This window comes from Caretta caretta, chromosome 2 (assembly GCF_965140235.1).
Source record: "Caretta caretta isolate rCarCar2 chromosome 2, rCarCar1.hap1, whole genome shotgun sequence".
NCBI classification, from domain to species: Eukaryota; Metazoa; Chordata; order Testudines; family Cheloniidae; genus Caretta; species Caretta caretta.
Window position 1 is genome coordinate 148,118,851 of NC_134207.1, and position 23,977 is coordinate 148,142,827.

Consider the following 23,977-nt stretch of genomic DNA (forward strand, 5'->3'; position numbering starts at 1 on the left):
CTCATCTGAATTATAGGACAACATCATCATGCCCCATCATGCATGGTTTGCATGGAGAGGCTCCTACAATCTTATGGGTAGCAAGCTAGTTGGTTTTTACGTTGCCCCCCATTCCTATGGCTTTGGACTTTTCCATCCCTTTGTGTTCTACTTTGCTCTCCCCCATATCCAATGCAGATGAGCAGCATGTGAAGCAAAAAGATTAAAATGTCTTTTTTTAGCTGGTTGTCAACTTGCGATCATTTCTATTCATCCTTGACCAAAATATAAACTTTATCTGATGATCAACAAATGTTCACTGAGAACAACTACACTTGTTCAGCTGTAAAATCATTAAAAATTATCAGTAGTTAAGAAACTGCAGTTAACTTGGGAAAATTATACCTTAACCAGGACCAGAAGAATACAGGTCAAAGTCCTGACAGTTTTGCACCAGACACGTAGTTCTCAGTACAATCTGGTTAATGAATTATGTTTTCTGGTCATCCTAATGGAGCAAAACAGTATTTCATCCCAGATTCCTTCTTCCTTATGTCACTTGTGGATGCTTTAAAATATTTTAAAAAAACCCTGCGTCCTGATCAACTTATTAAAATGCAGGTTAACCTAAACACACACTTCATATTACTGGCCCCCATTTCTATGGTTTTGGGCTTTTCCATCCCTTTGTGTTCTACTTTGCTCTCCCCCACCTCCAATGCAGATGAGCAGCATGTGACGCACAAAGATTAAAATGTCTCTTTTTTTAGCTGGTTGTCAACTTGCGATCATTTCTATTCATCCTTGACCAGAATATGAACTTTATCTGATGATCAACAACTGTTCACTGAGGACAGCTAAACTTGTTCAGCTGTAAAATCATTAAAAATTATCAGCAGTTAAGAAACTGCAGTTAACTTGGGAGAATTATACCTTAATCAGGACCAGAAGAATACAGGTCAAAGTCCTGATAGTTTTGCACCAGACACGTAGTTCTCAGTACAATCTGGTTAATGAATTATGTTTTCTGGTCATCCTAATGGAGCAAAACAGTATTTCATCCCAGATTCCTTCTTCCTTATGTCACTTGTGGATGCTTTAAAATATTTAAAAAAAAACCCGCTTCCTGATCAACTTATTAAAATGCAGGTTAACCTAAACACACACTTCATATACTGGCACATCCTGAACCTTACAACATTACATGGGCTGATATATTTTAATACCTGTAGAAAGAATGCTACAACTTGATACAAAAACTATCAGGGCAAACTTTTATGGCGTTACTTTTCTCTAATCCACAGCTCCTTCACATGGCATATAACAGTACTGAAATTTTCTGAGTTATTGAAGAAGACATTGACATACCTGTAGGCCTGCAGCAAAAATATCTTATAAATATTAATGAAAACTGTTCTAAGACTGTTGACCTAGAATAAAAGATACAAAAAAAAAAAAATCAATCTACACAAATGTATATTAGAGTGCTCCTAAAAATGTATGTTATGTTCAAATCCAACAGCCTGGGATTGGACCACGGAGAAATAAGGTTTTATACCACCCTTGAAAAATTCCTATCATCACATATTCACACAATTCTGCAAGGGTCTGATTCTGCAAAGTGCTGAGCATCCTCAATTTTCAGTAACTTCAGCACCTCCAAGATATGCTCAGCATTTTGTACAATCAGACTAAGTGTCAGAACTAAAGACATTTAAAATTACTTTGGAAACACTAAATAAAAAAAAAATGAAGTATTTCAATTTTCACCTGTAAATTGAGAAATAAACTATGACATTTCAGCTTCAAGACTGTGACAAGTTTGTATTTCATGTTTTTCCCTGCTGTGCTGCTTGAATTGAAGGAGAGACTTGACCTGATAGAAGTACAGGCATAACTACAAAGACAAGAGGAAAAACAATACAGTTTTAACATGATTATTTCTGTAAATTAACTCCATAAATGGTAGAAAAAGATTAAAATAGATGTACTATCTTCCTATTGCTACTAGTATTTTTTCCTCTGATATACTTATAACTGCCCTTCCCTTTACCACTTTGGAGATCTATCCAGGTAGAGCTTGAGCTGCAAAGAGGATACATCCCTTTGGGATTTGCTATGACGACTCATTTTCCCTTTTTGCTCCCCATACTTTCTTCCTTAAATTATCCTGAATATTTGTGTTCACAACACTCCCCCGCCCCCATTTCCAGTATGTTTTTTTTTATCCTCAGGACTTTCAGCAGCCCCTCCTGAAGTCATTTCTTGCACTCTGACTAGCTCTTCCCTTTTTATTCTATACAGATTGTATTATTTACTATTATTAAAGGAGTGGTCAGAGGTGCCAAAAAGTAAATGGGAAATGATCATCCAAGGGAGATGTTTGCAATGGGTCCTGCAGGGATCTGTTTCGGGGCAGTAATATTCACTATCATTATAAGCAATGAATTTACATTTTTTTCTAGTTAATTGTTTGTTGATGACACAAGAATCAGTGGTAAATAAAAAGAACAGGTCACTTATACAGACCATGCATTTTAATATGACCTAGGATATACATCTAGGAACAAAGAATGTAGGCCATACTGTAGATGTGTACTCCCATGGATGTATAAGGAAGGGAATATCACGTAGAAAGAGGGAGGTTATTTTATCTTTGTATATGGCGTTAGTGCAGTGAAACTATTACTGGAATTCTGTGACCAGTTCAGGTGTCCACACTTAAAAAGGTATTGAAAAACTGGAGAGGGTTTAGACAATAGCTTGAATGATCTTGAATTCAAGATCTGGAAAGTTGCCTTTCAGCAAGAGACTTTAAAAGCTCCATCTACATAGGTTTTCAAAAAGAAGGTTAAGAGGTTACTTGATCGTTGTCTACAGTACCTACATGAGGATAAGATTTCTGATAGGAGAGGGCTCTTTAATCTAGCAGACAAAGGCACAACAGGTCCAATGGTGAAAGATGAAACAAACAAATTCACGCAAGAAATAAGGTGCATTTCTTTTTTAAACAGCGAGTGAGGGTAATTAACCATTGGAACGGGATAATTCTCCATTGATTGAAATATTTAAATCAAAAATGGATGTCCTTCTAAAAGACAGACTTTATCTCAACCAACTTTGAACTTGCTGCAGTAATTACTGGGTGAAATTCCATGCCTATATTAGGTAGGAAGTCAGACTAGATGATTAAAGTGGTTCCTGATGGCCCTTAAAAATAAGAGGATTAGCAACCTAAGTGAAGCCCATCTAAATCAAAGACGTTCTCAAGAGGCATTCCAAAGTTCTGTAAGTTCCTCCATCCCCATTCCTTCTCCCCACCACCAATACTCCCACAGCACGTGGGTCCATAGCGTCAAGAGTTTCTTTGCTTGCATTGTGTTAAGAGCACCATGTAAAGAGCTGCACAGAAGAAGCCATTTTCTGAGCCCATCAACGAGCTTTCCTGATCCTACAAAATCCAGAAATAATTTTTCATCTTCTTGAGTGCCATTTACTGGCACCGTATTTATTTACATGCAGATATAGAGCACTCTGATAACACACATGCATCAGTCCTATTTTAAAGTTCTCTTCCCAGGCCATTTAAGCAATTCTCTCTCCATCACAGATGACAATTCCACCATCCTCCAGGTAGCAACCTTGAAGTTATCTTTGATTACCCTCCATTTTCTCTCCTTGAAACTAGACTCTCGAACCTTTCACTTTGCCATCTATAAATATTTCTCAAGTACACCATTCCTTCTCCATCCCTACTGTTAAAACACTGGTTCACATCTTGTGAGTACCTCCTTTTTCACCAGATACAGTTTCCATGGGTGTATATTCTCTCCTTAAAGAAAAAAAAATTAAGAGTGCCAACCATGAACAAAAAAAAAAATGTATACACACACTGTGTGTGCACATACACCCCCACAAAAAAGGGAGAGTAGAAACAGAACCATAATCTTTTTCATATGATTTTTGGTGATGAAAAGTGCCTCACTGACAAGCTTAGAAAACAAAGTCTATTCAGAGATCAGGTACACACATGGGAGGTACCATTATAATTTTCCACAATACAGTTCAATCAATATGACTTAGCCCCACTAAGGGAATATTACTGGAGTGCAGCATGTTTAGTCCCCAATAATCCACAGGAAATTAATCAAATTCCATAGCCCATTCAATCCTTAGTTCTTCCATTCAGAACGTCAGCAAGATATCCAGTAATATCACCTGAGGTTATAAGGTTGTGGTGTTACAGACATCTGTCCACTTGAAACTGAACTACAGACCATCAGATGCATTTCTCGGAAACCACTACTGATCTGGGTTGGATTTGAAATGTTAAACTAGAGTGGAGTGATGACGAAGGCATCTTATTTCTTCCGGCAACTCACGGAAGTTACTAGATCGCATGCCCTGGTTCTCATGGGAGACTTCAGTCACCCTGATATTTGCTGGGAGAGCAATACAGCAGTGCACAGACAATCCAGGAAGTTTTTGGAAAATGTAGGGGACAATTTCCTGGTACAAGTGCTAGAGGAACCAACAAGGGGCAGAGCTCTTCTTGACCTGCTGCTCACAAACCGGAAAGAATTAGTAGGGGAAGCAAAAGTGGACGGGAACCTGGGAGGCAGTGACCATGAGATGGTCGAGTTCAGGATCCTGACACAAGGAAGAAAGGAAAGCAGCAGAATACGGACCCTGGAGTTCAGAAAAGCAGACTTTGACTCCCTCAGGGAACTGATGGGCAGGATCCCCTGGGAGAATAACAGAAGGGGGAAAGGAGTCAAGGAGAGCTGGCTGTATTTTAAAGAATCCTTACTGAGGTTACAGGGACAAACCATCCCTATATGTAGAAAGAATAGTAAATATGGCAGGCGACCAGCTTGGCATAACAGTGAAATCCTTGCTGATCTTAAGCACAAAAAAGAAGCTTACAAGAAGTGGAAGATTGGACAAATGACCAGGGAAGATTATAAAAATATTGCTCGGGCATGTAGGAGTGAAATCAGGAAGGCGAAATCACACCTGGAGTTGCAGCTAGCAAGAGATGTTAAGAGTAACAAGAAGGGTTTCTTCAGGTATGTTAGCAACAAGAAGAAAGTCAAGGAAAGTGTGGGCCCCTTACTGAATGAGGGAGGCAACCTAGTGACAGAGGATATGGAAAAAGCCAACGTACTCAATGCTTTTTTTGCCTCTGTCTTCACGAACAAGGTCAGCTCCCAGACGACTGCACTGGGCAGCACAGCATGGGGAGGAGGTGACCAGCCCTCTGTGGAGAAAGAAGTGGTTCGGGACTATTTAGAAAAGCTGGACATGCACAAGTCCATGGGGCCAGATGAGTTGCATCCGAGAGTGCTAAACGATTTGGCGGATGTGATTGCAGAGCCATTGGCCATTATCTTTGAAAACTCATGGCGATCGGGGGAAGTCCCCGACGACTGGAAAAATGCTAATGTAGTGCCCATCTTTAAAAAAGGGAAGAAGGAGGATCCTGGGAACTACAGACCAGTCAGCCTCACCTCAGTCCCTGGAAAAATCATGGAGCAGGTCCTCAAGGAATCAATTCTGAAGCACTTAGAGGAGAGGAAAGTGATCAGGAACAGTCAGAATGGATTCACCAAGGGCAAGTCATGCCTGACTAATCTAATTGCCTTCTATGACAAGATAACTGGTTCTGTGGATGAAAGGAAAGCAGTGGATGTGTTGTTCCTTGACTTTAGCAAAGCTTTTGACACTGTCTCCCACAGTATTCTTGCCAGCAAGTTAAAGAAGTATGGGCTGGACGAATGGACTATAAGGTGGGTAGAAAGTTGGCTAGATTGTCTGGCTCAACGGGTAGTGATCAATGGCTCCATGTCTAGTTGGCAGCTGGTATCAAGTGGAGTGCCCCAAAGGTCAGTCCTGGGGCCAGTTTTGTTCAATATCTTCATAACTGATCTGGAGGATGGTGTGGATTGCACCCTCAGCAAGTTTGCAGATGACACTAAACTGGGAGGAGAGGTAGATACGCTGGAGGGAAGGGATAGGATACAGAGGGACCTAGACAAATTAGAGGATTGGGCCAAAAGAAATCTGATGAGGTTCAACAAGGACAAGTGCAGAGTCCTGCACTTAGGATGGAAAAATCCCATGCACCGCTACAGACTAGGGACCGAATGGCTAGGCAGCAGTTCTGCAGAAAAGGACCTAGGGGTTACAGTGGACGAGAAGCTGGATATGAGTCAACAGTGTGCCCTTGTTGCCAAGAAGGCCAATGGCATTTTGGGATGTATAAGTAGGGGCATTGCCAGCAGATCGAGGGACGTGATCGTTCTCCTCTATTCGACATTGGTGAGGCCTCATCTGGAGCACTGTGTCCAGCTTTGGGCCCCACACTACAAGAAGGATGTGGAAAATTGGAAAGAGTCCAGCGGAGGGCAACAAAAATGATTAGGGGACTGGAACACATGACTTATGAGGAGAGGCTGAGGGAACTGGGATTGTTTAGTCTATGGAAGAGAAGAATGAGGGTGGATTTGATAGCTGCTTTCAACTACCTGAAAGGGGGTTCCAAGGAAGATGGACCTAGACTGTTCTCCGTGGTAGCTGATGACAGAACAAGGAGTAATGGTCTCAAGTTGCAGTAGGGGAGGTTTAGTTTGGATATTAGCAAAAACTTTTTCACTAGGGGGGTGGTGAAACACTGGAATGCGTTACCTAGGGAGGTGGTGGAATCTCCTTCCTTAAAAACTTCTAAGGTCAGGCTTGTCAAAGACCTGGCTGGGATGATTTGATTGGGGATTGTTCCTGCTTTGAGCAGGGGTTGGACTAGATGACCTCCTGAGGTCCCTTCCAACCCTGATATTCTATGATTCTATTGCACAAGAGAATGTTCTCATTCATTGTATGGGAGGCAGAGCTGATCATACTCATTTTGTAGTGGACTCATCTATATCATTAGTTTAGCAAAACCAATGTTCTTGTGCATCTCAGTACATATTAATTTATACAAGGAAGTTTAACCAGTGTCCATATTTACCTGGAGTAGTCACAGTAAACCTCAAGTGTCTGTATATCTAGTAACAACCCACACCATGGGATCACACCGCAATATGGTAACTGTTTAAATTTGGAACATCCTGGGATATCCTCATCAACAGGAAAATTCATCACGGTCTTCTTGGGGTTTATTAAAAAGCCATACTCAGGAATGCCTGTCGCCAGAGTCCTAAATTAGATATAAATGGTTAGCAAAAATATAATGTGTGATGTGTAATATAAGTGACATTAACCTATTAGTCTGATGCTTATCAAAAGCAAGTCCAAAATTGTTATGGCTATCTTCCAGGAAAAAGAATCCTGATTACTGTCCATTATATAAACTACTGTAAATGTTGAGAAATAATTCGAACACAAGTGAAGAAATCCCTGAGAATACAAAAGAGGTGTTACAAAAACAAAGGGTCTCCAACTCTTTAGCTGAGTGAATGCTCCCTAAGATCCAAAAATTGAAGGCACTTAAGGCAAAAGGAACCAATAAAAGGGTTAAGGAAATGATTAATGAAATGAAGAGTTTAATTCTTAGAGCAGAAAATGAGGTAAAAACAATATATTATAAAACCTTATAAAAAATCACAAATAAGGTTACATAAATGATAAACAATCTTAACTCTGCCCCTGTTCAAACCACAGATTTCATTGTAGCAGAAATATCAAGCTAATATATCGATTGATAACAATTTAGAGGCAGATACTGGGTAGGGTATAGTGGGGTAAACATATACTGTCAAATTTAAATTCACTTCTGCCGTTCCCCAAAACAGAGAGATAAAGAGTAAATGCAACCCCTTGACAGTATCAACTGACATAAATGGCTCCCTGCTCTCCTGCTGTCAAAATCTATAACTACTCCCCAACAGTTGCAATGCAGTTATACATGCAATACTAATATCTGAAGGACACTGCAAGATTTGAGTCAGAGTAAAAGAAATTGAATTTAATATCAAATTAAACCTCATAAAGGACACTACATTGATTGAAGTATACTAGGCTTGGAAGAGTAGGGGAGTAGTCTTGGAATGGATACTGCCACGCAATTACAAGGTCCAGATACATAATTTTGGACTAATGTGCCACAGGAGGTAGGCCTTGAGTGGGTTATTGGGCATGTATACACAGAGAAGGGATATTGAGTGGTTCTTTTCCTCTTTGGTCCTCACTGTACACTCAGCTCTCACCTGTAGCTCCAAGTAGCAGTAAGTACGCGACAGTGCCCATGCCCTGGTAAACTGCCTCAGCAGGCAGGCTAAAGCTTGTGAGGGTAACCGGAAGTATGAAAACTGATGGTGATTTAAGGATTGTCCTCCCAATCATACAAAGACTATTCTGGTAGCCAAGGAGGAAAAGAGTGATATTGGTCCAACAGCTTGAAAAGCAGTGCAGCAATGCATTGTGGAAGGCAAAAGGCACAACGGGGCACTACAGAAGTCATCGCTATCTACTGCAGCTAAAGAACCCTCCAGTTGTAGCAACCTTTGTGCCAGTGGGCCAAGCTTCAGCAGTTGAGAGAATGGGATTGTCTTAGTGCAACGATTCCCATTTTAATCAACCTCACGCACACATCATTCATGCACATCTCTCTTCAAAAGTCCTGTGGTGACGGAAGAGTGGCAAAGCAACAGGTGACGATGATTACTGGCAGTTGTAGCCACAAGCCTGCACACAGGTGGCCGAGGACATTGGTGGCCCATTCCTGACCAGGGGCAGTAAGGAAGTTTGGGAACACCCCAGGCGGCAGGGCAGCCCTTTTTAGGATTGCACTGCTCTCCCTTTGTAAGGGAAGGGGCTAGCAAAGGTGCCTCAAACATTGCCTGTCCAAATAAAATCCAGCCAGCTTACTATGGCTGGTGGATCATCGTCAACACGGTCGAAACCAAAAGATAACTAAAAAAAAAGCACTAAAGATTTCTGCTTGGAACATCAGGACTATGATAGATAAAGACTATACTTCTTGATTTGCAATAAGAACAGCTCTCCTTTCAAAAGAGCTACCCCGGTATGATATTATCATTGCAGCGCTCAGTGAAACTAGATTGGCAGACAAGGGCTTTATTACAGAACCTGCTGGGGGTCATACCTTCTTTTGGAAGGGAAAAGAACCACACGGAGATAGAATTCATGGAGTCTTTAAGGTCAGGCTTGACAAAGCCCTGGCTGGGATGATTTAGTTGGGGATTGGTCCTGCTTTGAGCAGGGGGTTGGACTAGGTGACCTCCTGAGGTCCCTTCCAACCCTGATATTCTATGGTTCTATGAGTGGGAATTGCAATCAAGACCAAACTCTTGAAGTGTCTTGAAGACTGCCAAAGGCATCAACGAAAGACTCATGAAACTCGGGCTACCACTAAATAAGTCGCGATTTGCTACTCTCATCAGTGCATTTGTGCCCACCTTAACAAGCCCTGACAATGCTAAGGAACAGTTCTATTCTGATCTTGACTCTCCCATCAAGTCAACACCACAAAGCGACAAACTAAACATCCTAGGAGATTTCAATGCATGAATAGGTAAAGATAACAACAACTGATAAGGGGTCACTGGAAAAAATAGCATTGAAAAATGAACAAAAACGGTCTCCTACATCTAACAAGTGTGCAGAACATAGCCTGACAATTACAAATATCATCTTCAGACAAGCATAGAAATATAAAATTACATGGATACACCCCAGATCCAAACAATAGCATCTAATAGATTACATCATTGTCCGATAATGTAACATAAGAGATGTCAGGATCACCAGAGCCATGCGCGGACCAGAGTGCTGGATGGATCATAGAACGATTAGGTCAATACTGAATGTACATATTGTACCCACATGCCTGCAACGCCCCAAAACCATCAAGATGTCCCCTGATATTGCTAAATTAAACCATGCATCCTACCAAGACAAGCTACAAAGTGCACTAGAAACCAACCTTGTTGATAAACTTGTCTCATGGGAGGAATTCAGAGACACAGTACAAAAAAACTGCAACTGACATTCTTGGATGGAAGAAAAGGGCTTCTTTTCTGACGAAGATGATAAGGAAATCATAGTACTCTTGAATGAAAAAAGTGAGGCTTTCGAAAACTGGCAAAATGATACTCAGTCCACCTGAAAGATAGATTCAAACATCTGCAAAGCAAGACACAAAGGCAACTACGCTCAACACAAAGTAAAGGATGGGAGAACGTAGCAGAAGACATTCAAATGTATGCGGAAACAAATGAAACGAAGTTATTTGATTCCTTGAAGCTAGTCTATGAACCTTCAAAAGTGGTTCAATCATGATGGCTGATGGCAGGACAGTCATCAAAGATGGTCAGGGTTCTCTCCCCACTCTGAACTCTAGGGTACAGATGTGGGGACCCACATGAAAGACCCCCTAAACTTATTTTTACCAGCTTAGGTTAAAAACTCCCCAAGGCACAAATTCTCCCTTGTACTTTGGATTAGGTAAACACTGCCAACATCAAGTGATTCAAACAAACATTTAGGGAGGGCCACTTGGAACCCTGTCTCCCCGCAAGCCCTACACCCGCTTTCCTGGGGTGGCTTGAGAATAAATAAGATGAACACAGACCAACCTTGGGTTTTTAGGGACACTAAAAACCCCAATCAGCTTCTTAAAAAACAGTACTTTATTAGAAGCACAAAGAAAAGATAAAAGAACAACTCTGTAACATTAGAATGGAAGATAATCTCACAGGCAGTCAGATTTAAAACATAGAGAATCCCTCTAGGCAAAACCTTAAGTTACAAAAAGACACAAAAACAGGAATACACATTCCCTCCAGCACAGCGAATTTCACAAGCCAAAACAAAAGAAAATCTAATGCATTTTCTAGCTAGATTACTTACTAATTCTGTAGGAGTTGGATTGCTCGCTTTCTTGATCTGGCCCCGGCAGAACCATCACACAGACAGACAAAGCCTTTCCACCCCCATCCCAGATTTGAAAGTATCTTGTCCCCTGATTGGTCATTTGCGAGCCAGGTTACTTGAGCTTCTTAACCCTTTACAGGTAAGAGGATTTTATAGTACTGTATCAGAGCTTCTTAACCCCTTCCCTTTATATTTATGACAAAGATAAACATGGCATGGAACAGAGATGGGTTGAACACTTCAGCCAACTATTGAACAGGCCATCCTCAATTGAAACAAGTGTTATTACACAGATACCTGAAGATGCCTGAACATCGACCCCCGAGAAAAATGTTCTATGGAGAATTGGCACAAGGATCAAGGCCAGAATCAAGGCCGCGCCAGAAAGCGCTATAAGGACAGCATCAAGAACAGCATACACTTTGGTGCAATAAAACCGGATGATCTCAAGAAGGGTGTGTCAAATAGATCAGCATGGCGACATACAACACTCAGAGCTTTCCAAGCCTTTGAAGAGGACATACATAATTGAGGGGGGAGAGATAGCTCAGTGGTTTGAGCATTGGCCTGCTAAACCCAGGGTTGTGAGTTCAATCCTTGAGGGGGCCACTTAGAAATCTGGAGCAAAAATTGGGGATTGGTCCTGCTTTGAGCAGGGGGTTGGACTAGATGGCCTCCTGAGGTCCCTTTCAACCTGATAGTCTATGATTCTATGACTGTTAGCTGCAAGAGAATACTCTGCTTTTGTATCCATCAGGCCCGACACCTAAAGCAGGGACGGGCAAACTTTTTGGCCTGCGGGCTGCATCAGGTTTCAAAAATTGTATGGAGGGCTGGTTAGGGGAGGGGCTGTGGCCCAGCCCCCACCCCCTATCTACCTCCCCCCCATTACTCGCCCCCCGGACTCCTGCCCCATCCAATGCCCCCTGTTCCCTGACAGCCCCCCTGGGACCCCTGCCCCATCCAACCACCCCTTCTCTCTGTCCCCTGACCACCTCCAGAACCCCTGCCCCTGATGGCCCTCCCGCCACCCTATCCAACCACCCCTTTCCTTCCTTACTGCTCCCCTAGGACCCCTGCCCCATCCAACCACCCCTTCTCCCTGTCCTCTGACTGCCCCCAGAACCCCTGCCTCTAACTTCCCCCCACTGCCCCATCCAACCCCCCCTGCTTCGTGACTGCCTCCCCGGGACCCCTGCCACCATTCAAACCCCCTGTTCCCTGCTCTCTGACCACCCTGACCCCTATCCACCCCCGACCACCCCCCAAAACTCCCCTGCCCTCTATCCAACCCGCCCTGCTCCCTGACCGTGTGGCACAGAGCACCGGGTCATGCTGGGCTCTGCAGCTGTGCTGCCCCAGGAGCTTGCAGCCCCTGCTCGGAGCATTGCGCCAGCAGCGCAGTGAGCTGAGGCTGCAGGGGAGAGGGACTGGGGATAAGCCTCCCAGGCCAGGGGCTCAGGGGCCAGGCAGGAGGGTTTGCCCACCTCTGACCTAAAGCATGGTCCTTGCAGAGACTTATTGTGTCTGACAAAACCTCTCTGCCAAATCCAGGAGGTCTAAGACCAGCCATTACTAGGAGAGCACCATGTATTCTAATTATCTCTGGGAAAACAAGTTAGGACTTTACTGTACGTTACCCAAACTCCAGAAACATGGTGATGACAAAAGACAGACACTGACATAAAGTGCAGCAATTTGGAAAGTACCATCACGATCATCAAACAAACTAAGAGAGACTCTGTCCCTCTTGCTCGCTATTGCAGAGCGCCCAACATGGAGGTGCAGGGCTTTGGAGTGTTCGGAGGTAGGCATGGGCAAGCTCTGACCCTCACACAGAGCATAATGTGGCAGCCTGCCTGCTTAGTTGTTCCCATTGTTGTTAGTGAATTGTTCCCATTCTTAGTGAATTCCCCCAGGAGCACAAAACAGGTGTAAAAGTTTTAAGACTCATTTACATTGTCAGAGTGGTGTAAAGGAGCCTTACTGTAAATGACAGTATGGCTTTATAAATGCTTATGGTGCTTTAGTGATTAGAACTGGTCTGAATTTTTGGACTGAAAAATTTTCCTATCAAAATGTGCTCCATGAACTGTTTGCCACTACCTTTCTGGAGATGGTCAGTAGCCAGGATAAATTGTGAGTTTGATTACCCAGCCCTCACTTTCTCTTCATTGCCTATGATGTAACTTTGAGCATATGGCTGCATATATTTGTTTACTAACATCTAGAAATAGAGGATCAAAGCTACATTATTAGACAAAGGGAGTTTGGGGATTTCTTCCAATGCTCCCCACTCCCATTCTTCATCCACTGTATTGTAGTTTAAATAAACAACCAAAATAATCAAAACTGGTGTGATTCAACTGCATTATTTTGACATACCGTATAAAATATTCAGAATTTTGCAGCATTTTAAAATACTGTGTAAAATTTTTAAGTTTTTGGTGCAGAATTCCCCCTCTCACCCTTCCCCCTGAGTAAAACAAGGGATGTTCACAGCACATGAGTGGTATGACTTATTTCACTAGTGCCTCAACCTGCACTTAGAGAGGCTCAAGTTAATCTCTTCTAATTGATACTAGACACCACCAGTAACCCCTCAAAATGTCTAACTGGCCACAAAGAGCAAGATACAGCTGATTGCATTAAGAACTTTAAAATACACCTTCAAGACTTTTCCCATTGGACTTGCAAAAAGGCATTTGGCATCAATGTAAGCCCTTCTCCCCCTCAGGTATTTATGCTGCTTTCATCTCCATGGTATCTGTGTGTCTCTCTTGGCACCCAACAGAAGAATATAACTCTGAAGAATTTTAAACAATTGTTCTTTGAGTCCTTTCAAGGAAGTTTCACATTGGACATCCTTGTTGCCACCAGGGGGCCAGGAGTATCTTCAGATACTCACCCAAGATCACTCATATCAGAGAATATTTAGTACTGCTAGACCATCGAAGAGCCAAAGCCTTTCCCCAAGAATTAAAGACAGCAGTCATGACTGCTTAGTATGGATTTTTTATTAATGTACCCAGAACAGCTTTTAAAGACTGAAACAAAATGGTCAAATAGACAATGGTCAGCTCCTCTGGCCCAGTTCACCTTAACAACTGCAGCATGGAGCCCCATCAACATCAGCAAGTAGAAAGGGGCTTTAAACTAGGGACAGTAGGAGTCATCAGAGATCCTAGCTGGGGCACACATATACTATTTTGATACTGGCTGATGTCCAAGTACTTAACTATACGATTGTTCCCAGTCAAATGCAACAGAGCATGGACTCAGAAACATTGATCTATCATGACACTCACCTTTCCAGAACGGGAAGTTTAAACATTTTCTTGAAAAAAAAACCCTCCACATTTAATTTAAATTTTATTTTATCAATACCGAAATATTAATCAATGAACAAAATATATATGCTTCTATACAGGAGGTCAATGCAAACAAAATTTACTAATGCTTATTATTTTAAACCTGGGTCTTTGAAGGCATACCTCAGAAAAGTTTTCGCTAGTGTTAAGTGAGGTGTAAGTAGCAAAAAGTCATCAATTAACCGTATCAGCACTCTGGAATTAAAAAAAAAAAAAAAGTTAAACAAATTTATATTTAGTTTGAAAATATTCTTTTCTTCTATGTTGTTCCTAAAGTGGATGGCTATGGACTAGTGTACTTATTCTGTTTTTATTCACAAAACAAAAGAAAGCAAGCAATATGATCTCCAAACTGCCTACAAAAAATTTCAATGAGAATTTCCCTCATTGTTACATTGTTCCCGCAAGTATTTGTCTATTCTTCAGATGCTACAGAGACACAGCTACAGCTCTAGTACCACAGTGTTGACACTTGCTACAGCAATGGAAGGGTTTTTCCATCACTGTAGTAAACCCATTCTCTAAAGAGGCAGTAGCCAACTCAACGGAAGAATTTCTTTTGTCAGTCTAGTGGTGTCTACACTGGGGCTTAGGTCAGCTTAGCTATATCTCCCTGGGGTGTGAATTTTTCACTCCCCTGTGTAACGTAGCTAGGTTGACTTACATTTTAGTTGCAACCAGGCCCAAGTGTACAAATATACACACACACACACACAGTGACAAAGTCACGAACAAGGTCAGCTCCCAGACTGCTGCGCTGGGCATCACAACATGGGGAATAGATGGCCAGCCCTCTGTGGAGAAAGAGGTGGTTAGGGACTATTTAGAAAAGCTGGACGTGCACAAGTCCATGGGGCCGGACGAGTTGCATCCGAGAGTGCTAAAGGAACTGGCGGCTGTGATTGCAGAGCCATTGGCCATTATCTTTGAAAACCCATGGCGAACGGGGGAAGTCCTGGATGACTGGAAAAAGGCTAATGTAGTGCCAATCTTTAAAAAAGGGAAGAAAGAGGATCCTGGGAACTACAGGCCAATGAGCCTCACTTCAGTCCCCGGAAAAATCATGGAGCAGGTCCTCAAAGAATCAATCCTGAAGCACTTAGAGGAGAAGAAAGTGATCAGGAACAGTCAACATGGATTCACCAAGGGAAGGCCATGCCTGACTAATCTAATCGCCTTCTATGATGAGATTACTGGTTCTGTGGATGAAGGGAAAGCAGTGGATGTATTGTTTCTTGACTTTAGCAAAGCTTTTGACACGGTCTCCCACAGTATTCTTGTCAGCAAGTTAAAGAAGTATGGGCTGGATGAATGCACTATAAGGGGGTAGAAAGTTGGCTAGATTGTCGGGCTCAATAGGTAGTGATCAATGGCTCCATGTCTAGTTGGCAGCCGTTGTCAAGTGGAGTGCCCCAGGGGTCGGTCCTGGGGCCGGTTTTGTTCAATATCTTCATAAATGATCTGGAGGATGGTGTGGATTGCACTCTCAGCAAATTTGCGGATGATACTAAACTGGGAGGAGTGGTAGATACGCTGGAGGGCAGGGATAGGATACAGAGGGACCTAGACAAATTGGAGGATTGGGCCAAAAGAAATCTGATGAGGTTCAATAAGGATAAGTGCAGGGTCCTGCACTTAGGACGGAAGAACCCAATGCACAGCTATAGACTAGGGACCGAATGGCTAGGCAGCAGTTCTGCGGAAAAGGACCTAGGGGTGACAGTGGACGAGAAGCTGGATATGAGTCAGCAGTGTGCCCTTGTTGCCAAGAAGGCCAATGGCATTTTGGGATGTATAAGTAGGGGCATAGTGAGCAGATCGAGGGACGTGATCGTCCCCCTCTATTCGACATTGGTGAGGCCTCATCTGGAGTACTGTGTCCAGTTTTGGGCCCCACACTACAAGAAGGATGTGGAAAAATTGGAAAGAGTCCAGCAGAGGGCATCAAAAATGATTAGGGGTCTGGAACACATGACTTATGAGGAGAGGCTGAGGGCGCTGGGATTGTTTAGCCTGCAGAAGAGAAGAATGAGGGGGGATTTGATAGCTGCTTTCAACTACCTGAGAGGTGGTTCCAGAGAGGATGGTTCTAGACTAGTAATGGTCTCAAGTTACAGTGGGGGAGGTTTAGATTGGATATTAGGAAAAACTTTTTCACTATGAGGGTGGTGAAACACTGGAATGCGTTACCTAGGGAGGTGGTAGAATCTCCTTCCTTAGAGGTTTTTAAGGTCAGGCTTGACAAAGCCCTGGCTGGGATGATTTAACTGGGAATTGGTCCTGCTTTGAGCAGGGGGTTGGACTAGATGACCTTCTGGGGTCCCTTCCAACCCTTATATTCTATGATTCTATGATTCTATGACTATTCTCAGTGGTGGAAGAGGACAGGACAAGGAGTAATCGTCTCAAGTTGCAGTGGGGGAGGTTTAGGTTGGATATTAGGAAAAACTTTTTCACTAGGAGGGTGGTGAAACACTGGAATGCGTTGCCTAGGGAGGTGGTGGAATCTCCTTCCTTAGAAGTTTTTAAGGTCAGGCTTGACAAAGCCCTGGCTGGGATGATTTAATTGGGGATGGGTCCTGCTTTTGAGCAGGGGGTTGGACTAGATGACCTCCTGAGGTCCCTTCCAACCCTGATATTCTATGATTCTAAAGTTCCTCCTCTGCCTTGGTGGGTCCTGCACTTATCGGCGGATTTGCTCGCCTCAGAGGTTCACGGCAGCCCTCAATTTGGCCCCTTTTGTGGCTCATATCTGCCGTTCACTCAGTTAGCCTAATCACTGGCCAGCATGGGGAAAAGGAAGAAGAACAATCCCCGCAGTCTCTGCTGATCCACCTAGTGGATTGGGGAACAGGCCAGAGACCTTCCCCTCTGGTGTAACCCACAGTCCAAGTCAACTCCTCCGGTATCAAGTGGGGAGTTGGGGGAAATGGAGGGATGGCCTGCCCCCTACTCCAGGTCCCAAACCAGGGCCCTGTGGATTGCAGCTGTTTACAGTGGCTCCTGTAACAGCTGTGTGACAGCTACAACTCCCTGGGCTACTTCCCTATGGCCTCCTCCCACCACCTTCTTTATTCTCATCACAGGACCTTCCTCCTGATGTCTGAAAATGCTGGTACTTCTCAGTCTTCCAGTAGAACGCCTTCTCACTCTCAGCTTCTTGCACCTCTTGCTCTCAGCTCCTCGCACACACACCACAAACTGAAGTGAGCTCCTTTTTAAACCCAGGTGCCCTGATTAGCCTGCCTTACTTGATTGTAGCAGCTTCTTGATTGGCTGCAGGTGTTCTAATCAGCCTGTCTGCCTTAATTGTTTGCAGAAAGTTCCTGATTGTTCTGGAACCTTTCCTGTTACCTTACTCAGGGAAAAGGGACCTACTTAACCTGGGGCTAATATATCTGCATTCTATCACTCTCCTGTAGCCATCTGGCCTGACCCTGTCACACTACATACATACACACACACACACTTTTAATTAGTGAATTTTGCCTATAGTGAACTTTAATTAGTGAACTTGGGAACTAAAGCATATCTGTATTGTAGTCTGCCATAATGCAGGGTCACGTACAAATAGCTGGAACAGATTTTCATATATGACCATAGCAACTTACTTCTCATGGCCACATAAAAGCACAAATTAAGACTGACTGACCAGTTTAGGGATTTTTATCTGCTTGCTGCCTGTTCTGTAATTTCCTGCAGACAGAGGATTTCAGATTTCCAAAGCTGTCAATCCAGTACTAAATTGCATCATCACTAAAGCTGAGATTTTTAAATTCAGTGGAAATCTGACACCTAACACTTTCAGATTACTTTGAAAATCTCAGCCAAAGGGCCAGATTTTTAACGGTATTTATATGTCTAGAGATGCAGATCGGTGCATAATGGGATCTTGAAAAGCACCTCGGCTCTTAAGTCCTAGTTCTCACTCAGTCAATACATAAATCTTTGACCACTCATTGGCATTTTAATTAACCTACAGGGGGCCCCAGAAGACTTAAGGAGGCTTGTGCAGTGGGGTATTGATGGGTTACTAGCATTTGTGGAGAATGGGTATGAGTAGAAGTCTACTAGCCTCTTCACTTCTATGCCATTGATGTGGACATCCTAATATTTAACAATGGGCTGATGCAGTTACCCAGGTGGAGTGATACTCCTGCGCATCTCCTAAAGTTCACAGGAGAAAAGAATACACAGGGAGATTATAGAGGCTAGATGGCAGGGGCAAACCTTACGGAGCTGAGGTATACTCCAATAATGACCTGTGACCCTAATTTGGCTCATTAGGGATTCAATGATCCTGTTATGGGTCAACTGGGCTTAGTAGCTTATTAAGGACGGGAGTGAAGGGTCCCCAAACTCCACCGAATAGCCTCCCCTAAAGATCACAGGATAGAATCTGTATTAGGAGACCACCAAAGGGCCTCCTAAGATTCAGGAAGGGGTGGACCCTGATAAGCATTTTAAGACTAGCAGGTGTTGGTGTATGTGCATAGGTGTGGGAGGGCAAAAAATCTCTTTACATTCATGGGGATTAGGATTTCAGGAAGCCCTCAAAGAGCCTCCTAAATCTCAGAGGGCAATGGGCTGCAAGACTCCCAGGACTCATCATGCCAGGTACGCATAATACTTGTGGGAAGAGACTGCGGGACGTCTTACAATTCTCCTAAACATGTAGCATTGGTGGGTACCTGGCAAATCTCCTAAGGCTCAGAGAGTTGATATACTTACCAAGGCAGAGCCTCCTAAGATCCATAGGAGCTGGGATCCCTTCATAAGGACCATGAAGGATGTAATATTGAAGCTCCCTTCCTGCAGACCTCAAGAAGGGAATGGGGGCGTGGAACAACTTTCCCTCCAGCCCCTTTTGCTCTTTACTCCCATGTTACCAGTTAAAGACACTAAGGAAATTCCTGCACAAACCTTCATTATGGTGGAGTTAAGGCTGCAGGCATATTGCAGTGGTTTGAATGGATATCATTTTCCAAGAATGAGAACACTGATATTAAAAGCAACAGTGTTAGAAACCCAGGAAAATTCAGAATTAAGATTAAATTTAGAGAAACCCCAAACTTTGGAAAGTATGGAAATTCAGTTGAGGCAGTCAAACTATCCCCACTCTGTCCCTACAGCGAGACCCTCAGAAAATCAGAAACTCATATGATTTTACCTATCCACAATAAACAGTTTCATTTTACCAGTGACAACAAGAACTAAAATGCCTTAGTACTAATGGTATAGTAGTTAGGCCATTTTATGGATTTGGTTCTCCTCATAAATAGCAGACAAAGGAATTTTACGAATTCCTGATTAGACAAATAACATATTTAAGGAAATTAATTTGTATGGGCTTGGTCCTGTGAGACACTAAGAACACTTAGCATGCAGCAAGGTCAGGGCCTAAGATTCCTTGGGGAGGCCAATTGTTTAAGTGTCAGAAACAAACCTAGTTTATCCCCTATATACTAGCTTCATATCCCTAGATAATGAAATTAGAGCTCTGACATGAAAACAGCAAAAATTAGCTTGCTGCCAAATCATCTTAATTAGTATCTCAACCATGCATGAAAAATTATGAAACAAAATGTATTTAAACTCTAATGTTTTTGTAAGGTAAATTCCCAACCCCTTTCTACCATATATGAAGGTGATGTGTAGTAGCTCCACACAATTGCAGTGTGATCAACCAAACTAGTGAAGAACCTGCTATAAACGGGCATGGTATTCGAGGACTCCAATAAAGATTTTAATTACTCTGACTTAGTGTGTCTGAATATTCCATCCTCACTGTGTTTTATTCAAATCTATAATTTTATGCAGCTTTTAGGGGAGACAGGTTAAAATTCCTTTTGTGAAACACACAAAACATTTTGGATAGAGTAACTATATTAACGATGTGACACACTTTGGGATCTACTGATGAAGACTGCCATATAACAGCTAGGTATCTTTATTATTATTGGCCATTAGATTTCACAATTCCTTGAGAATTGATGATTTTCTCCAAAAACAATGGATCTGTGTTGCTTTGAAATGGGGCTAACACTTAAAGAAGCATTGTAGGTAAAGCACTGGGAGAAGCTCAGAAAAAAAGAAATTTTTTGTATGGTAAAAAAGAAGTTTAATTTGCATATCCTATTTTATAACGTAGAGTATTTGTTATGCCACTACTGCAAAGATTTCTCAAATCTAACATCAGAGGGGTAGCCATGTTAGTCTGAATCTGTAAAAGCGGCAAAAAGTCCTGTGGCACCCTATAGACGTATTGGCGCATAAGCTTTCGTGGGTGAATACCCACTTCGTCGGATGCTTGTAGGTGTGCACACCTCAATTGCTAGAAGAGGGCCTCATCCTCCCTGATTGAATTAACCTCATTCTCCCTAGCCTGATTCTTGCTTGCATATTTATACCTGCCTCTGGACGTTTCCACTACATGCATCTGACAAAGTGGGTATTCATCCACGAAAGCTTATGCTCCAATACATCTGTTAGTCTATAAGATGCCACAGGACTCTTCGCCGCTTTTTCAAATCTAACAGAAAGTCTGAAAAGAACTATGCAAAGTAACAGCACCATAGAAGTAATCAACCAAAATATAAAAAAAGAAAAATTACCCTACCCATCTCGCTGTATTCCACAGAATAATTTGTTTTCCATGTCTCCATAGCATAAACTGCAAAGCAGAGTTGATAAAATAGAGCCCTGCGGAATTCCACAACACTGTAAGTAGTATCTAATAAATAAGCAGAATGTAAATTAGAACTGGCAACAGAAAACTTCAGTTAGCCATGAGAGGTTTATTTACAATTTTTATAATCATACGAAAAGGTAAGCAATATAGCCAAGAAACACATACGGTTAATATTAGACACCTGGAAGACTTATACACTTATCTATTCCTTTAATGTTTAGTTGTGTTTCTTCTAAGAACACAGGCATATGAAGTTCCAAAGCTGACATCGGGAATTAGTTATTCTAGAACTTTTTTCCTTTGCCTAATTATTAATTAGTCCAGTGATTTACACATTTTAAATCACTGGAAGGTCTAAGTTTATAACTGACCAAAAAGCATAATTGTCTTCTATTTTCATATATTTTCAGATCCACACTTCACCTAACCATTTCTCTTATGTCTTCTATAGGCACAAAATTTATTTTTTCAGACAAACAAAATGTGACAATATAAATACACAGAAGATATAGAGGATGACAGAAACCTTTATAACAACTACTGAGTAACTTCTGAACACTATCTAGACCCCTTGGATCAACTGTTAACTAAAAAGTGAAAGGACTTGAAGTTCACACTAACAAGTTACTGGTTAAATTAGGAAATTAAGGGATGTGTACAGAAGTAATTAGTTGTTCTCTTAAAACATTTTTCATTGCTTAAAATATTTTTATAATAATTATTATCCATGCTTCTCTGAACAAATGCTGCATGTCCAATACTATATTTAAAAAAAGACAGTGATACCTTGGTTAATTAAAGCAAATTTTAAAAATGAAGAAATTTTCATTCCAGTTTAGAAAGAAAACTCAAATTGCAAACAAATGTAAGTATTATAAAATTAAAATACATAAAAACTTAAGCTCTTGATAAAAAAGTCTGAAAATTGTAATAGTACCTTTGTTTAAAAAATATAAATAACCAAACCTTGCAATTTTCAATTCCCACCACTAAAATCATGATGCATGTCCGTACCAATGACAAAATTAAACTCATTTAAAATTATATAACTTCAATTATTTATTGAACAAATTCACAGCCATTCTATATGAAAACAGAAGACAACATTAATTTTCATTCACTTCAATCAACTTCTGTCTCACAGCATCACCCTGCATAGTTTCCTTAGGCCTTGTCTACACTACAGGGAAAAGTCGATCTAATTTGAGTTACATGAATAGCATAACTCAAGTTGATGTAGCTTAGATCTACTTACCGTGGGGTCCACACTATGTGACGTCGATGGGAGACGCTCTCCCATTGACTCCCCTTATTCTTCTCAATCCGGTGGAGTACAGGAGTCAATGGGGGAGTGATCTGTGGTCGATTTAGCGGGTCTTCACTAGACCCCCTAAATCGATCGCCGACACATGGATTGCCACGCATTGATCCCCCAGTAATTGTAGACAAGCCCTTGGAAACTCCTTAAAACTCCACATGTGAGAGGGTCAACATTTATATTTGAGAGAAATGTGTCAAATGGTGATTTTCTAGATTCCCTCAGTGTAGCATTATCTTGCTGGGTTACATTTTCACCTTTGGACCACCGAAAGCCTTTCTATTATTTTAACCATGATTAATATCAATACCTAAGCAGCCTACAGATCCCAGGATATCCCATTTTTTCTTTGTAAAAACAGTCACAACATTAGCTTCTTTCTAGTCCTCTGGATCTTCCCATGTACTCCAAAATTTGTTAAATATCAGCATCAGTGGCTTATGGCAGCTACTCTTTAATCCCAACATAAACCACCATTTTAACTCTGAACTTTAAACCAAAGACAAAGTAGTAGGTGGCTTGCAAGCACTTGCTTTGTGAATATGATACACATTTGCTACCTAGTGGCTACAAGTAAATTCTGAGAAATTTTGATAACATAAATGCAAAATCTACAGTATTACAGCATCTTTATAACTTTTCTATCTAGTTTTATAGTTACAAGTAGTTTTAATAATTATCACATTTGCATTTTCCCCCGATCTCACCCTTCTAAACAAGCCCAACTGAAAAAGGAGGAAAGTAATTTTTGCACAGTAGGGAACTAAAACAAGATTAGTAAAACTGTGTTGATGTTTCCTTATTCCTAGTAGCCACTATGAATCTCCAAGATCTTACTAAGCATTTCTGATCTCTTTCCTTTGCAATTTATTCACTTATTTTTAACTGTAAGTGGTTCTGACTTACAGCAAACAGCAACATGTTTTTAAAATGTGCATATTTTCATTTGAAAGAAACAGAATTTATTATGTGAATAAAAAGTTTCCATTCCAAGACCATTCATGCTTTTATAGATTCTAACCTAAATTAAATGACAACTGCATTTCAAACTAAGGTCAAGTAACATATCCCATCTAATGAAAGCTAGTTAAGAAGGTTACATCCTTAGTGCCAATTGAAAGATTTTTGGTTGACAGAGCAGAATGGCAGAGATTGATGTTTCTTTTCATAAACTCATTTACCTGCCCTCAATCTCCAGGATGTTGTTATGGATCATTTGCAGAAAAAAAGCAAACAGGCTGGAGCTTGTTTCATTTAAAGAAAGGCTCTAAAAAATTTAAAAAAAGGAAAAGATGTTATCCTAATTAATAAGGAAGAACAAGTTTTGACTTTAAGCATATTTTCAGTCTCAATTTAAAGTATCAAAAACTCAATAAAACCAAAATTTTAGACTCTGTATTTAAAAATGCACCACACACACACACATTTGGAAACAGATCAGAATTCACAATTTCTGCAACAATTGCATTTTTAGCAAAGATGGTAAGAGGTGGTGAGAAAGGCCGGTAAAAATGTCTAAGAGTGATTTTAAAATACATACAGTGACTTATTACAATAAAATGTGATATATAACATCCTAGAAACGTCACTGTTTTACACATGATCATTTATTACATTTATAATAGTCTATAGCATACTACCAGAATCTGTCATGCTCTTCATGTTCTGCATCTGGGTCTGTCTGCATGTGGATTTTCTGGTCTTCCAGGCATGCTGCAAAGG

General features: G+C 41.5%; 1 protein-coding gene and 1 long non-coding RNA gene across 6 annotated transcripts in view; one reads left to right on the forward strand and one right to left on the reverse strand.

Annotated features, from left to right (window-relative positions):
* The window catches only part of TERT (telomerase reverse transcriptase), a 141,495-nt gene that overhangs the window by 59,351 nt on the left and 58,167 nt on the right, over nt 1-23,977 (reverse strand). For all 5 annotated transcript variants that reach the window (XM_048839493.2, XM_048839496.2, XM_048839494.2 and 2 more), the window contains exons 8-13: nt 23,437-23,522; nt 20,866-20,979; nt 14,370-14,441; nt 6,989-7,177; nt 1,750-1,876; nt 1,348-1,409 (exon numbers count right to left, since the gene is read on the reverse strand). In XM_048839493.2, the coding sequence (XP_048695450.2) occupies nt 1,348-1,409; nt 1,750-1,876; nt 6,989-7,177; nt 14,370-14,441; nt 20,866-20,979; nt 23,437-23,522 (650 nt within the window). The remainder of the gene's footprint in view (nt 1-1,347; nt 1,410-1,749; nt 1,877-6,988; nt 7,178-14,369; nt 14,442-20,865; nt 20,980-23,436; nt 23,523-23,977) is intronic.
* The window catches only part of LOC142071120 (uncharacterized), a 36,220-nt gene that overhangs the window by 8,024 nt on the left and 4,219 nt on the right, over nt 1-23,977 (forward strand). The window lies entirely within an intron of this gene.